Genomic DNA, 16,546 nt, shown 5'->3' with positions numbered 1-16,546 from the left:
CCTGTTGAAGGCTACACGGGAGGATCTTCGTCCTCGACAAAGCAATGCTGTTCGCCGTGACCGGGAATCGACTCTGGCCGCCGGGTTCGCAGCGATGCGTGTTAACCGATGCGCCACCGCTCCGCCTCGCTCGACTCCCGCTCCGGTACGCTGCGCTCCGGTATGCGTACAGCTGGCAGCACGCAGGTAGCTGATGCTGCGTGCAGCTGTCGTGTCGAGTACGCGAGCTATGTGACCCCGTGCCTCGTGCTCCGTCGCCCACGGAGCGTTTCAGCAGCCGGGGCGGCACGGCGTTGTGAACCCACCCGGTGATGGGATTCGGGCTCACGAGGGGGGGCCTGTCATCAGTCAAGGGGCTGGAAGCCCGCAGACTCCGGACGGGCTTCGGTAAAATCTTTGGCAGATGTTGAAGATGTGACCGAAAAGAGTACGGGGGGGGGGGGGGGGTGTAGAGGTGGGGTGTAGGGGAGCGGTAGTGTAGTGGTTAGCGCTACGCTACGAACCAAGCGACTCGGGTTCGATTCCCGCTCACGACCAACACCGGCGACGATTATCTGAACCGGTCCCGAGCCTCCCCTAGGTCGACTCAGTCTCAAATGAGTACCTGGTGCGGTGTGTAAACATCGCTACTGGGGAGACAAAGGCGGTCGGGCGTGGTGCCGGCCACCCACCCACCCCCTCGTGTGCTACTCGCGAACAGCGCTTGCCCCGACAGTCTCTGCAGGGAAAGCGTTGTGAGTCTCTGTGTCATCCTTGGCATGCGCAACGATGATTGGAAGAGGGAGGGAATGATGCGAGGATGAGAGGGAGGACGTGCGAGAGAGACGGGGAGGAGCCTGGCGGGGAGGGTGACATTAAGTTTAGGACGACCCCTGCCGCGTGGCCTTAATATGACTGACGTCACAGCCCCCCCATCATTCCCCCACTCACGCTCCAATTCACCTCCCATTCATCTCACACTGACCCCTCACCCCCGATACCCCTCCCCTCAGCACCATCATCCCCTACCCACACCCCCATCACCCTAATTGACTCCGACACTCCACAGAGCTGGCTGCTCCGTGAGCCGAGCTCCATATGCCAATGTTTTTTTTACTTCCCACAAAGCAGTACTCATTTTATCTAACCCCGAGCGTCAATGTGATGAGCCGGGTGTATGCCGCATTAGCCCTGCGTATCGGGGGCTCTGGGCAGCTGGAAATGGGGGCGCAAACATCGGGGGCTAGGGGTGGCTGCCCCCCACTCCACCAGTACTCGTGTCTGGTTGGTTGTAAGTAGGGCTAGAACTCGTGTCTGATTGGTTAAGGGTAGGGCTAGAACTCGTGTCTGATTGGTTAAGGCTAGTACTCGTGTCTGATTGGTTAAGGGGAGGGCTAGTACTCGTGTCTGATTGGTTAAGGGGAGGGCTAGAACTCGTGTCTGATTGGTTAAGGGGAGGGCTAGAACTCGTGTCTGATTGGTTGTAAGTAGGGCTAGAACTCGTGTCTGATTGGTTAAGGGTAGGGCTAGTACTCATGTCTGATTGGTTAAGGGGAGGGCTAGTACTCGTGTCTGATTGGTTGCAAGTAGGGCTAGTACTCGTGTCTGGTTGGTTAAGGGTAGGGCTAGAACTCGTGTCTGATTGGTTAAGGGTAGGGCTAGAACTCGTGTCTGGTTGGTTGTAAATAGGGCTAGAACTCGTGTCTGATTGGTTAAGGGGAGGGCTAGTACTCGTGTCTGATTGGTTAAGGGTAGGGCTAGAACTCGTGTCTGATTGTTTAAGGGTAGGGCTAGTACTCGTGTCTGATTGGTTAAGGGGAGGGCTAGTACTCGTGTCTGGTTGGTTGTAAGTAGGGCTAGAACTCGTGTCTGATTGGTTAAGGGTAGGGCTAGTACTCGTGTCTGATTGGTTAAGGGTAGGGCTAGAACTCGTGTCTGATTGGTTAAGGGTAGGGCTAGTACTCGTGTCTGATTGGTTAAGGGGAGGGCTAGTACTCGTGTCTGGTTGGTTAAGGGTAGGGCTAGTACTCGTGTCTGATTGGTTGTAAGTAGGGCTAGAACTCGTGTCTGGTTGGTTAAGGGGAGGGCTAGTACTCGTGTCTGGTTGGTTAAGGGGAGGGCTAGTACTCGTGTCTGGTTGGTTAAGGGGAGGGCTAGTACTCGTGTCTGGTTGGTTAAGGGGAGGGCTAGAACTCGTGTCTCGTTGGTTTAGGGGAGGGCTAGTACTCGTGTCTGATTGGTTAATGGGAGGGCTAGTACTCGTGTCTGATTGGTTAAGGGGAGAGCTAGTACTCGTGTCTGATTGGGGTTCGCCCAGGGCTCGCTGTTGATTGGCTCGTGTGGTTCGTCCCCACACCACTTGCAATGCATTTCAAGTTGTTAGCTGATTCTTCATTCCCCGTGTTCTTATTTATCAATTAGAATATCATTGTTGCCTTTAGTTTGTTGACCTTCCCTCCGATTAGCACGGAACTCCTCCATTCTTGGCGTTGACTCTGCCCGAGCATTCAGAGCTCGCGACTTGCAGGGTCCACGTCTTAGAAGCTGTCTCGGGGCGAGGAACCCTTTCCACTTCCGTCTCGTTTGGTCGTATCGGTTGCTCCGTCTGTCCAGTCCGTTCTTTCCGCTTCTGTCTCCTTAATTCCGTTAGTCCCAAGAGCAACGTTCGCATCATCATCGTCACGGGCCATGTTCGATCCGCCGCTCGACGATGACACCCCCCCCCGCGGCACCGCAACCCCTCACGGGCCTGTGACGTCACGACGCGTCGTGCTCACGAACTACGACACGACGGGGACCCCCCCCCCCCGACTCGCGCGGTTCCCACCGCCGTGGCTATCGCTCTGTGCCCAGCGCCACCCACGTCATCCCGCCCCCCCATGAAGGGGAACAATGGGGGGGGGGGGCATTCAGCTGGTGGGGGCTGCATTCCCCACCCCTCCCACTCCTCCTCCTGCTCCCACATTTCTGTTTGGTGAGGTCACTCGCTCTGCCCAACTTCCCCCACCCCCCTGTACAGTGCAGGGGAGCAGGGAAGATTCACTCGCCGCGCATGTCCACGATGTGGAGGGTGACCGCCACTCGCCCGAGTCCACGCGAGTCGCCACTCACCCCAGCAACTCGGGTGCTGCACCCGATCTCATCCCGGAACATCTCGGATCTCGTCACGCTAAGCAGGCCTTTAGCCTGGACACAGCGCTTGAGGATTGGCGTCACGTGCTTCACGTGCTGCTGCTGCTGCGCTCCGTATTTGCACGGCAGTAGGAGAGCCGTGTAGCAAATTCGTCACACCGTGTCCATCCTCCTTCCTGCCTTCAGCAACCCGCACTGACCCGGCGTGGTCTCGAGTGTGGTGGCCCCGTGCGGCACCGGGTGGCCCTCATCCAGCAGTGGGTTCCATTGGCAGTTCCGGCTGCGGTCACAATTCGTGCTGGGGATCGAACTCTGCAGGAGAACTCTGTAGGCGCTTCTCGTTTCCAGAGCACCATTCCCGACTCACGGCTCACATCAGTGGCGAGTTTGATCGGGACCGGGGCCCAGCCCCCACCCTCCGTCCCCCTCCTCCCCCCAGCTTGACCAATTAGCAACTACCAACATGAACACCTTTATGAATTTATTTTCAGTAGTTTACAATGAAGATTAAAAACAAATAATTGAATTACTGTATTCGCTGCAGCCACCCCACCCCCCCAAATATAGCAGTCAAACTCCACCTCTGGTCAAACGCTCTTCTACAGACGCGCGTGATGCCCATGTCGAGGGTCCTGGTGCTGCTGCACCGGCAGAGCCCAGGCGGGCTGGTGGTGGGGGGCTGGTGGTGGGGGGCTGGTGGTGGGGAGGTGTTTGATGCGCGGCCCCGACTCTTGGGGTTGCATGGCCGCAGTTGTGGCTCGTGGCTTCAACTTCCCATTCATGAAGGAGGCGGCAGCGCATCGGCCCGCTGTTGACGATGCTCCGATAACGACGTCGATGGATTTTTTGTTTAACACACCGGTGTTGTCTAGCACCCCAAAGCCGTGGGGAATAACCGATCCAGCAGTGGATTGACACGGCTGTATATATGTAACGTGCGTGCACGCGTGTGTTTATAGGAGTGCGTGGTCTCCGTATGTTTGCTCATGGGAACTGCGACGGTTTGCGCTTCCACGTGGTGCGTGGGAATCGCTGCTCGCGCATTCCGGAACAACTCGCCGCACGCTCTCTCACACCGCACGCTCACTCACACCGCACGCTCACTCACACACCGTACGCTCACTCACACACCGTACGCTCTCACACACCGCACGCTCTCTCACACCGCACGCTCACTCACACCGCACGCTCACTCACACACCGCACGCTCTCACACACCGCACGCTCTCTCACACACCGCACGCTCTCACACACCGCACGCTCACTCACACACCGCACGCTCACTCACACACCGCACGCTCACTCACACACCGCACGCTCTCACACACCGCACGCTCTCTCACACACCGCACGCTCTCTCACACCGCACGCTCTCACACACCGCACGCTCTCACACACCGCACGCTCTCTCACACACCGCACGCTCTCACACACCGCACGCTCTCTCACACACCGCACGCTCTCAACAACCGCGCGCTCTCTCACACGGCGCGAGCCGCTACCTCAGTTCATACAACCAGCAGCACACAACAACAACAACCGCCATTCGCTAAGTGGCGGTGACGTCACGACGACGCTTGTGCCAGGCCATGTGCACCTTGAGGCCACGTGAAGTGTCGAACGCCCGCGGGCAGGAGGTCACGGGGCAGACCCAGGTGCCACGGGTCGACTGACTGAGATGACTGGCTGGTGCACCACCTTTGCCCCCTATTGTGCCAACCTGCTGTGCTTTAGCCACCCGGCGCTCCGCTCGTTGTTGTGAGCGTCGCTCCTCCGCCCTCCGTTGTTGTTGGAGGGCGACTGCCTCCAACTGCCCAGTAGCGTCCTTCACGAGCCTCCTCCACAGAGGCCGATCTTGACACCGCTGGTACCGGTCATCGGCAAGTCCACTCAGCTCCACGTCCTCCTGTACCACGTCACTCAATCTCTTCTCTAGCCCGTGCCGCGCCCGTTTAGCCCCTTCGATCCGGCCGAACAAAAGCTGTTTCGGCATGCGGTGGCTGGGCATGCGGTCTACATGACCCAGCCAACGCAGCCTTGCCCGAGGCACACACACAAACACACGACCCGTGGCACACACAAACACACGACCCGTGGCACACACACACACACGACCCGTGGCACACACAAACACACGACCCGTGGCACACACAAACACACGACCCGTGGCACACACACACACACGACGCCGACTACTACTCGCCAGGAAAGCGATAAACAAACGCAAGAAGATGTCCACCTCGCGTTGAATCTGACGAAGATCCCCCAAGCATAGCCTGAACAGGCGGTTGTGGGGCCACGTGCTGTTAGCGAAGTAGCAGCTACGAAGGTCGGCAGGGCATGCGTATGCGATGGGGTGGTCAGTATCACGCCCGGCCGCCTGTGTCACCCCGGTGCTGATGTTTACACAATGCACCATTTTAAGGCCGAATCTACCTAGGGGAGGCCCAGGAGTTGTTGAGATATGTTGGCCGTGAGCGCGGAATCGAACTCGACGTGCTGGGTTTGTAGCACAGTGCGCTAACCACTACACTACCGCTCCCCGCGTGTACGCGTGTGTGTGTGTCACACACACGTACACACACACGTACACAGTGCGCTCACCACTACACTACCGCTCCCCGCGTGTACGCGTGTGTGTGTGTCACACACACGTACACACACACACGTACACAGTGCGCTAACCACTACACTACCGCTCCCCGCGTGTACGCGTGTGTGTGTGTCACACACACACACGCGTACACACACACATACGTACACACACACGTACACACACACGTACACACACACACACACACGTACGCACACACACGTACACACACACACATACACACACGTACGCACACACACACACGTACACACACACGTACACACACACGTACGTACACACGTACACAGTGGCGGATCCAAGGGAGGTGGAGGCGATGACCCCCCCTTTCCCCCCGCCCCCGAGACCCCCAACAAAGCTCTTTGATATTTAGCAGAGGAACTTCACTGTGGGGTTTTTAAATTAATGTTGACGTCTTGAGACCGGCCGCCCTGACTTGTGTCACTTATAATCATGAAGCACATTTTATAGATTCACAATAATTCTCGGTGTCAATTTCAATCAGGTTGTCCACACCACACTGGGACGAGTCTACCAGTCATCAGGCACGCGCTGTGTTTGAGTAAAGCCCTGGCTCAATCGAATGCTTTTGAAATAAATAATTTGAACGTTCCAGTAGGCTGCTAATGGGTGGATGTACTACAATGTCATTTTAATTTCCGGTAATGGAAGGGATCTTTGTATATATGAATATATCTTTGTACGTATAGAATTCCAAGCCACGGCTACCATCAGTGGTAAGTACTGAAATGCGTGAACCTGTCCTGCTCTACCCACTGCCCCCACCCCCTCCATTCACCCGCACGCACTGATTGACCAACGTGGTGAAGTATGGTCAAACAACCCTCGTGACTTGCAAAGGCGTGAGAAGCCTCTCATCCAGCAGTGGATTGACAAAGCGGCTGCACTGTGCATTTAGACTGGATCATTGAGGGGGAGTTAATGAACCAGCAACTCACTCAGTAATCACAGTCACTCACTCGTTCACTCGTGGGCGGGCAGTCTGCTCCGTGCCACTCTTCAATCGCCACTCCCGTGGTGAGTGGCGACTCTGCCTGTGAACCTCACTCGCGGACTCCTCCTCCTCCACCCGTGTTGACGACTCCGTCTCATCCACCACACTGTGTTCTACAACCACCACCACTGTGTTCTACAACCACCACCACTGTGTTCTACAACCACGACCACCACCACTGTGTTCAACCACCACCTCACTGTGTTCAACCACCACCAGACTGCAGGTCACAACAACGCTCAGCACGCACGCACTCACATACACGACAAAGCCAAAGATCCCCCGTATAGTCTTCACAGACTTTTGGGGCAAGTGTTATTAGCGAGTAGCATGTATGACGGCCGCCACAGCACACGAGTAGGTGGGTGGCCAGCAAAATGCCCGCACACATGCATACACACACAACGCACACACTCTCACTCACCCAACCACTCACTCAATCATACACCCACCCACTCACACTCACCCACCCACCCACCTGCTCACTCTCGCACTCTCTCCACGCTGCGAGTCAGCCCACTTCTCTCTCTCTGCTACAACCCTCCTCCTCCCGTCGTCGTCATCATCAACATCCTCGTCATCGTCTCTTGTCCCCACAAGCTCTTACAATCAATCATAACCTCGCTCAAATCAACAAAGAAACTTATTGTAAAACCTAAAACTTTAAGGGTGCCGTTTGTTGCTGGCCGCTTTACGTTTTGGACCTCTGGTCCTCTGCTCCGTCATCATCATGACGATCCGTGGGCAGACAGCCCGGAGGAGATCTGTCCCACTGCGCACCTCGTCACTTATTTCCACTGCCCTCTCTGTCTTGGGAGTGCCATTGTGCCTCAAGTGGCCACATCTTTCTGCGCCTCTGCTTAGAAAGTGTTAAAAACGTCCCACGGAACGATCTCGCCGAGACAACAGAGAGAGCGAGGAGGAGAAGGTGGCACGAAAATACCCCAGCCAGTGCTTGAACACTCGACCGGAGTAAAAAAAACACACGAGGAAGGGGTCGGAGCGAGAGATGTCGCCTCCTCCTCACTGCCGGCGTCTCGTGGGGTCGCTCGCTGCCCTCCCCGTCTCTCCCGCGGCAGCTGAGTCAACACGGAGACGCAGGCGGCCGACACGTGGGGATGGTGACGACGACGATGATGATGTGGTCGGGGCTGTTTAATCTCGCCCCCTGTTTGCTGTTTTGTTTGCTCACCGAGTGAACGGGGGAGGTGGGTGGGGGCAACTCCTTGACTTGAGATAATTGCTCGTTGTGAGAGCTCTCCGAGACCACTGACGGTACAAGCGATACAGAACAATGGTAACGAGAGCGAGAGAGACAGTACAAGCGAGACAGAGCGTGGGTGCCGTGACGCTCCCAGCCTGGGTGCTGACAGCGTTCAAGTGCCCTGATCACGGCGGCGTATCTCCCGTCGACGATTCCCCCGCAACAGAAGAATGTAAGAGACAGAGCGACGTGTTTACTACACAAGGTGGGTGGCAGAGTGGGCGGAGGGGGGGGATCACTCCTTAAAGTGAATTCCTGAAGTTGCCAGTGGGAGAGACACCGCCACCACTGCCTCCACCACCGTGGCCGGCGGTGACAATGCCGGCCGAGGCGGTCACCACACAGAGATCCATATACTCACCACACGCTATGCTTACAGCAGTGCATGCCGACTGTGCTTTCGACTGGGGGAAATCCGTTGAGGACACCAACCCTAACTGGGTCTCTGTGAGGACCTGTTTGAATATGACATCAGAAAAGTTGACGTCGAGGTTTGTATTTTGCCATTGAGCCCCGTGGAGGACGTCCTCACAAGGCATGGACCAAACACAGCTCAATAACAATGGTAGGAGGCTGCTAGATTTTTGTGCAGCCGGCAGCGTCACCGCCTCGGCCGGCAGCGTCACCGCCGTGTTTGTTGTGCGGCTGATGTTCAACGTCCATCTGCACGTCACCGCCGCAGCGAGCGAGGGGTTTAATGAAAGACGACTTCAATGAGTGCGTGACCCCTACAGGGTGCTGGGTGACGCCTAAGCCACTCAGGTATGGATCAATTTTCTACGAACAAGGGACATTTGCCTGAAACGTCGCCTCATATATATTTATATTAAGGGGCGGTGTTATTGATGGATGATGATGACGCTGCTGCTGCTGCGTTGAGACTTATTTGTGCATCACTGCCAATGCAACATCACACCAAAAATAAAGACCACGGTGTTAAGATGCCTCTGGCAGATATGCGGGGATGGAGATGGATTGAGGAATCTCGTAGAGACCCAGAGGACCTCGCTAATCCGCACTGACCCCTTTGTGAAGTATGGTCAGCATGGGTTGCACACCTCCCAGCTATAAAATAAATAAATTAAACACCGGGATGCATCGTGGGAAAAAGAAACGTGCGTTTAAGAGTATTTGAGCTGATGCTATGTGCTAAGCCATTTCGTTTAGATATCAACTGTGGACAGGTGGCATCTGACAAAGACCTTATACAGCTCAGTGGGGCCTTGTCTGGAAAAAGTAAAAAAATATGAATGCTTGGTTAATAGTTAAGGATAATCTCACAGTATCGGAGTGGAAAGCTACATCTCCACGCATCGTCTCGAATGGTGTATTATTGTGATTTACAGCACCGCACTGCACTGCGATCGTTCTGTAACCGACACTTTAATGTCCCTGGAAGATTGAGAGCTGCTACCCAGGATAGCTGCTGCTGCCTCTTCAACGGAAAGAGGAGGGTTCTGGGTAAAAAACGAGGGCGGGGAGCGACCCTCCTCGTGTACTGTGACGTTAGCCGTGGCCGGGAATGTCAATCTGGTCGCCGCGTTATTAGAACAGTGCGCTAACCTCTGCACCACCACTCCCCTCCCCCCAACAACGACAAAGTAATTAGGTAATTAGGTTAACAAAGAAACCCCCAGGTGTTCACGGAACACAAGGCTTCTGCCCTCAATGAGTTTTTATCTGCTCACAGGCAAAGGTGATCCTACCCGTCCACTCACCCGTTGTTATTTTGTCATGCACGCACTGGTGCCCACGCGGAATAGTAACACATTACAGCCGGGGCGCCACTCGGAAAGGCATGGTGCAGATCACGTGGAAGAGTTCCGATCTCCACATCAATAGACACAACTGTGTTTGTTACGTGTGCTACAGCCCTGGTATTCATTCTACACGTTGTATATGTAGTGCGGGGGGGGGGGAGCGGTGGCGCAGTGGTTAGTGCACTGCCCTGCGAACACGGAATTCCCCGGTTTGATTCCCGGCCACGGCTAACGTCAGTGGCGAGTTGATGTCTGGAGCCGGTGCCGAGTGTCCCCACCGCCACCACCACCACCCCCTTCGCCAACCCGCACTGACCAGCGTGGTGAAGTATGACTAAACAACACTAACCCTCCCCACGGCCGGCACCGCGTGGGGGAGGGAGACCTGGCTGATGGCCCTTGCGAGGTGGTGGGTCACCTTACAGCTCAATGCCACTTTGAAGGTGACACGTTTCAGTGCAAAGCAAGATAAGCGCGCATTTGGAAGAGGTGTGGTTACCCACACGTTACCCCACCACACACGACCTGCTGATCGACGCATCATCATAACAGTCGTCGTCATCATCATTAGAATGACGATCATCATCAGAAATATCAGCCGATACATTCCTCATCGTCCAGGATTTGTTGCCATCATCATGTTCATCATAAAACCACCTGTACTATAATCAACATAATCATTGCAACGGACGGCATGGTGTAGACTGTAGACAGTGGAGGAGAGACACGCGGAGGAGAGACACGCGGAGGAGACTCACCCGAATCCTCCTCATGGCGGCCACAATCTCCACCCGACTGTTGGGTCGCGGGACATCCAGGCTACCCACGTACTGAGGACGAGACACACACACACACACATCCACACCACCTCGTTACCACATCATCACCCTCGCTCAGCTCAATACGCAGCAGATTGGTCGCGATTTTGTATCGTTCGTGTCAACATTCATCGCTATCATCATGAAAATGCATAATTAATTTCACCATCATCAACGCCACAATCATCACCGTCCATCATCAGTGTCATGTATTAAAAAAAAAACTCACGTTCGTCAATAACTTCGTGCGGCCTTAAATGGAAAAGTACACAGTAGGCAATGTTTGGGGCAATGGCCCCTTCTTAATAACACAGAGAGAGGCGAGAGAGAAGCAGAGTGGATAACGTAATCTTCCTGTTAAGGCCACGGTGTTATTTTTTTGACGAATGCGTCGTTGTTGTTGTTGGTGATTGTGGTTGTGTAACATTGCCAACGCAGCAGCAGCGTCACAGAATAAAATAATTCTGTATCATGCCATGAAGCAGCACCGCCACTATCGTCACGATCATCATCGCTCATTCACAACAGCAGCTTCAGCAGCAGCAGTACTATAGAGATACTGTACACACTGAATTCTACACAGCACCACCATCACCACTATAACCCATGCTCAAAATACAATGGCGTTGTCTTTATTACCATCATCATTTTATACATCACTGCCGCCACCACCATCATCATTATCTTCGCTTGACACAAATGTATCTCGTTCATCAGAGTAGCAGCGTCGTGTTTTTGTTGTTGTAACTCGCTGACCCCCCCCTACTTGACGTCTGTGAAGAAGAGCTTCATAGCTCATCGGATTCCTCCTGCAGTCGAAATAAAAATTCAGATTCTGATCATCACCACCTGTACGGGAATCGGCGTCTGTGTTCGGGCAGCAGGAATTGGTGTGTCCCGTGCTCTGGTACCGGTCTTGCTGCGTTCAACTTTATCGGCCGGCTGTGAACTTTGCGGTTTTGACGCCAGACCGAGTGCCCACTGACAAATATGTCTGGGTTTGGTCTAGTGGGAAATGTGGCAGCCCTATCGCCACCACAATCATCACAAACTATCACCACCATCATCATCAACAACACCCCCCCCCCCATCACTTAAATCAATAAGTAGAGCATTTCACTTGACACATCACGATAATTAAAACCCCGACCAGTGTCATCATCACAACCACCACCCCAGTAAACATGGCAACGTTGTGCCAACATTGGTATGTGGTTTGAACCGTTGGACCAACGTTTCCCCAACATCCATGTTTACCGGGACTATAAAAGACAACGATCCCCCGTATAGCCTTCAACAAACTTGGGGCAAGAGTGCTGTTAGCGAGTAGCGCCTATGAATGCCGGCAAGGCACACGAGGGGGTGAGTGGCCAGTACCACGCGCGGCCGCCTTTGTCTCCCCAGCGGCGATGTTTACTACACACCGCACCAGGTACTCATTTGAGGCCGAGTCGACCGAGGGGAGGACCAGGACCGGTTCAGATAATCACCACCGTCATCATAACAGTGACCATCATCACACCACCACACATATATAATCCGTCAAATCACCCCCATTACAAGCGATTATGTAAAGATACACGAGTTCAGCGAGACATTTTAAACCACCACCACCACCACCTCACTTACTGACAGTGTACATTTCATCATCCATCACTGAAGCAGAACCAACACCACCACCATCACTTTACATAAACACGTTTGGTACATCATTTTTCAGAGGACCATCGTAACCACAATCATCACCACTATCATCATCATAATAACCACCATCATTATTATCAACACTAACACCAATTCATAATAATAGAAGTTTTTCGGGTTAGATCGCGTAAATATATGTGTCGTTAAAACCCGCCACCACCCAACACAGCCAATTAGTAAGGTTTGTCAAACCTATATTACGGACTAATCTATATTATGGACGATCACCAAATATTATTATCAGTAATGTCAAGTGCGGTATTAGATTTCACATCATCATCATCACCACCTAGAATCCTAGATGCCTGCCTGGTAGACGTAACCAAAAGTGCACCACCAGAGAAAGCGGCATGAATTATGAAGTGGCCCAAGCGATGACTTATGGAACATGGAGTGCGTCTTCCATTAATTAAGACAGCCGGGTGGACTCGGGAGCTGACTCATCAACTACTGCCAGGACATCTCTACGGCTGGCTGTCCTCATAGTCTCGTCAACAAACACATCAAGCTCACCACATTCGTCAACAACGCTGTGGCCTTTAAAGGAAGAATACCAACCCATATAAGCCTCTCGGATCGGTGCACCATGACCCCAGGGCCACTGCCATGACCCTATGGCCTGTGTGAAGACTCTGCGGCCAGCAGACTCATGACCCAATGGGCCAGTGACCTCACAGTCCCATGGCTGCTCGCCACATGACCTGACCCAATGACCTACGGTCTCACGGCCGTACGGCCTATAGTGGGTCTCACGACCCTGTCCCAAACGTCCATGACTCCATTATGGCCGTGACCCCCGAGTCACCGGGTACCAAACCCCCGGCCCAACCCATGCCAGAATGTGGTGAAGGTGGTTAGTGGTGGGTCTCACCTTGGCCTGGAACTGGATGCCGTGGTGGAAGGCATCGTCGATGTGTAGAGGAATCCTCGAATCGTATCCATCATCCACGAGGTTGTATTTGCTCTTCAGAGGCATGCTGCTTGCTCCGGGTGATTCAGATGATAATGATGATGACGAAGATGATGATGGTGGTGGTGGTAATGATGGAGATGGTGATTCAGATGATGTAGATGATGTGCCGGTATATGGCCTCCAAGAATATGACGATGTTGTTAGTGATGAGAACGATGATGAAGAACTGAACGCGTTAGCTGCAATCACTGCACGAGTCTGTGGCCTCCAAGGAGCTGATGACGATGGTGATGATGATGGTGATGATGGTGATGATGGTGATGATGATGGTGATGATGATATAGAATTCAACGCGTTAGCTGCAATCACTGCACGAGTCTGTGGCCTCCAAGGAGCTGATGACGATGGTGATGACGATGGTGATGATGGTGATGATGATATAGAATTCAACGCGTTAGCTGCAATCACTGCACAGGTCTGTGGCCTCCAGAGAGATGATGGTCGTTATCTCACTGATGATGATGGTAGTGATCTCACTGCTGCTGCTGATGATGACGATGTCAAAAAGTGTATAGGCTCAGACGAGGTGAAGACACGGGAGTCGCAGGATGATGAGGAGCAAACGATGTCTTACGGCAAAGCCACGGCGCGCGTAATCACCACCACCACCATCATCCTCGCGCAAAGGGCACGCGTACTAAGGTCAAACCCCCGGTAAACACCGCTACCTACGCGTGTCCCGCTCTCTCGCACCTACCCCCCCCACTCTCTCTCTCCTGCAACGATCACCAATGGCGAGAGATTTTCATTGCGCGCAGTTCCCCCCCTCCGCGTGCCTCCGCTCTGCCCTCCCGTCTCGCTCTCCCTCTCCGTTTACCCGGCTCGCTCGCCTCGACCGCTCCCACCGCCCGCCTCTCTGTCCGCGTCCCTCTGTGCCCGTCTCGCCCGCTCGCCCCGTCCGCTCTGCGGCCACTCCGACGTCCGAGCGATCGCGCGGTGGGTGGCGGTGGTGGCGCTGGTGTTGGTGCGGGGGTGGGAGAGCGGAGAGAGAGGCCGGGGACGTGCGGGGGACGTGCGGAGGGCGGGCGGGCGGGCGTTGCTCAGGGGGCCGTGGCCGGTCACGCAAAGCCCCCGCCCCGGGGAAGCGCCCCCTGCTGGTACCTGCAGGTACCTGCTGTCCCGACCTCCAACAGCGGCCCCAGAACTACCGGTACCGCCCACTGGGGGTGTGTGACTTCATCATCATCATCACCGCCTCCTCCTCCTCCTGCATCACCATAACCACAGCCAAAGAACCCTCGTATAGCCTCGACGGATGTTTGGGGCAAGTGCTCTTAGCGATCACCTATGGAGGCCCGCACGGCACACGAGGGGGTGGGTGGTCACGTATGGATGTTGAACTTCTTTCGCACCGTACGTAGTCGACCGTGCTAATCGGAGGTGCAGGGGAAGGACAACAAACTAAAACAAGCACCACACCCGACCGCCTTTGTATCCCCCGTGGCGACGTTCAAACAGTGCACGAGGTACTCTTTTGAGGCCGAGTCAACCTAGGGGAGGCTCAGGACCGGTTCAGAGAATCGTCGCTGGCGTTGGCCGTGAGCGGGAATCGAACTCGGCTCGCCGGTTTTGCAGTGCAGCGCGGCTAACCGCTACCTTACCGCACCCCAACACAACCACAACGACCACCACCACCACCATCGCCCCACCATCTCCTCCCCCTCTTCCTCCTCCTCCCATACGCGTGGTCACGCGTTAATAAACTCACAGCACGTGGACAGGTAAGGAGCCGCCCAGGTGTGGGATGGCAGCCATCGTGGACCGGCTAAGCGACGCTCACTGACCCTAAACATCCATTATTCACACATCATTCGCAGCACGGGGCCAATGTGGCCCGAAACGCTAAGCGGCCAGCAACAAGCAGCACTGTATTTAAATATGTTAATTTAAAATTACATGCAGAGAGCAAAAATGTTTCACCCGGATGAGGAATCCCTTGAGATGGAGCATCACGTTTACAAAGGAGTCGAGGGCGTGTCGTGGAACATGCCGAGCAGATACTGGGTGACCACGTGCACACAACTCCACCATCTGTGACTTCACTTCCAAAGTGGAGCGGTGCGGAGGGTAGAGGCAGAGAGAGAAGTGTGGTGAGTGAGTAGTTGAGTAGGTGAGTGGGTGATTGGGCAGGTAAGTAGTTGAGTGGATTAGTAGTTGAGTGGGTGAGTGGGGGGGGTAAATAGTTGAGTAGGTGAGTGAGTGGGTGATTGGGTGAGTAAGTGGTTGAGTGGATTAGTTGTTGAGTGGGTGAGTGGGCGGGTAAGTAGTTGAGTAGGTGAGTGGGTGATTGGGTGAGTAAGTGCTTGAGTGGATGAGTAGTTGAGTGGGGGGGGGTAAGTAGTTGAGTAGGTGAGTGAGTGGGTGATTGGGTGGGTAAGTGGTTGAGTGGATTAGTAGTTGAGTGGGTGAGTGGGGGCTAAGTAGTTGAATGGGTGAGTGAGTGAGTGGGTGATTGGGCAGGTAAGTAGTTGAGTGGGCGAGTGAGTAGGTGGTTGAGTGGATGAGTAGCCGAGTGTAAGGGTAAGTAGTTGAGTAGGTGAGTGATTGGGTGGTTAGGTGGTTGAGTGGATGAGAAGTTGAGTGGGTGGTGGCCGAGTGATGGAATGTATGGGTGAGTAGTTGAGTGAATCAATGGGTTTTGTTAAGTGGTGAGGTTATAATAGGGTTTTTCCCCTTTTTTCTGGCAACAAAACTGAAACCTTTTACAAGGATTCATGTCTGCATTAACCACAATACCTGCAGTCAAAATGCAAACAAAAAACAGACTTCTTGGTTCTTTCGGTAAATTCACGTAGAATGAGAATAAAACAATAAAACAAAATAAGACAATAACATTCTCACGACGTTTCGGCCACAACACAAATAGCCTTCTTCAGGTGAAGGAACAGAACCGTCGGGACGACAGCGCTTCAATGTTGAATTTTGTTGTCTGATTTTGTTTTATTGTTTTATTCTCATTCTACGTGACTTTACTGAAAAACCAACAAGATGAATCCTTGCAGTCACGAAAGCTGTAAATCGAAAACACATACTATGATAATATATGCATTGTCCTTGAAACTGATTGGTCCACACCAAGGGACGGCTTTCTTTTGAGCACCACGTGCACACAACTTTGGGAGTGACTTCATTCCCAAAGTGGAGCGGTGCGGAGGGTAGAGGCAGAGAGAGAAGTGTGGTGAGTGAGTAGTTGAGTAGGTGAGCGAGTGAGTGGGTGATTGGGTGAGTAAGTGGTTGAGTGGATGAGTAGTTGAGTGGGTGAGTGGGCGGGTAAGTAGTTGAGTAGGTGA

The 16,546-nt window shown here is 53.9% G+C and overlaps 1 protein-coding gene across 3 annotated transcripts in view; it reads right to left on the bottom strand.

Annotated features, from left to right (window-relative positions):
- The window catches only part of LOC116944846 (carboxyl-terminal PDZ ligand of neuronal nitric oxide synthase protein-like), a 43,342-nt gene extending 28,455 nt beyond the window's left edge, over positions 1–14,887 (bottom strand). For 2 of the 3 annotated variants that reach the window (XM_032958652.2, XM_032958653.2), the window contains exons 1-2: positions 13,155–14,887; positions 10,520–10,591 (exon numbers count right to left, since the gene is read on the bottom strand). In XM_032958652.2, the coding sequence (XP_032814543.2) occupies positions 10,520–10,591; positions 13,155–13,259 (177 nt within the window). In that variant the 5' untranslated portion in view covers positions 13,260–14,887. The remainder of the gene's footprint in view (positions 1–10,519; positions 10,592–13,154) is intronic. The other variant, XM_032958654.2, reaches the window with a different exon arrangement.
- Positions 14,888–16,546: the final 1,659 nt, after the last annotated feature.

Source organism: Petromyzon marinus, chromosome 22 (genome assembly GCF_048934315.1).
Source record: "Petromyzon marinus isolate PM22_M1 ecotype Great Lakes invasive population chromosome 22, UKy_Petmar_22M1.pri1.0, whole genome shotgun sequence".
Taxonomy (NCBI): domain Eukaryota; kingdom Metazoa; phylum Chordata; class Hyperoartia; order Petromyzontiformes; family Petromyzontidae; genus Petromyzon; species Petromyzon marinus.
The sequence above is the reverse complement of the archived record's forward strand: the minus strand, read 5'-3'. Positions and strand labels throughout refer to the sequence as shown.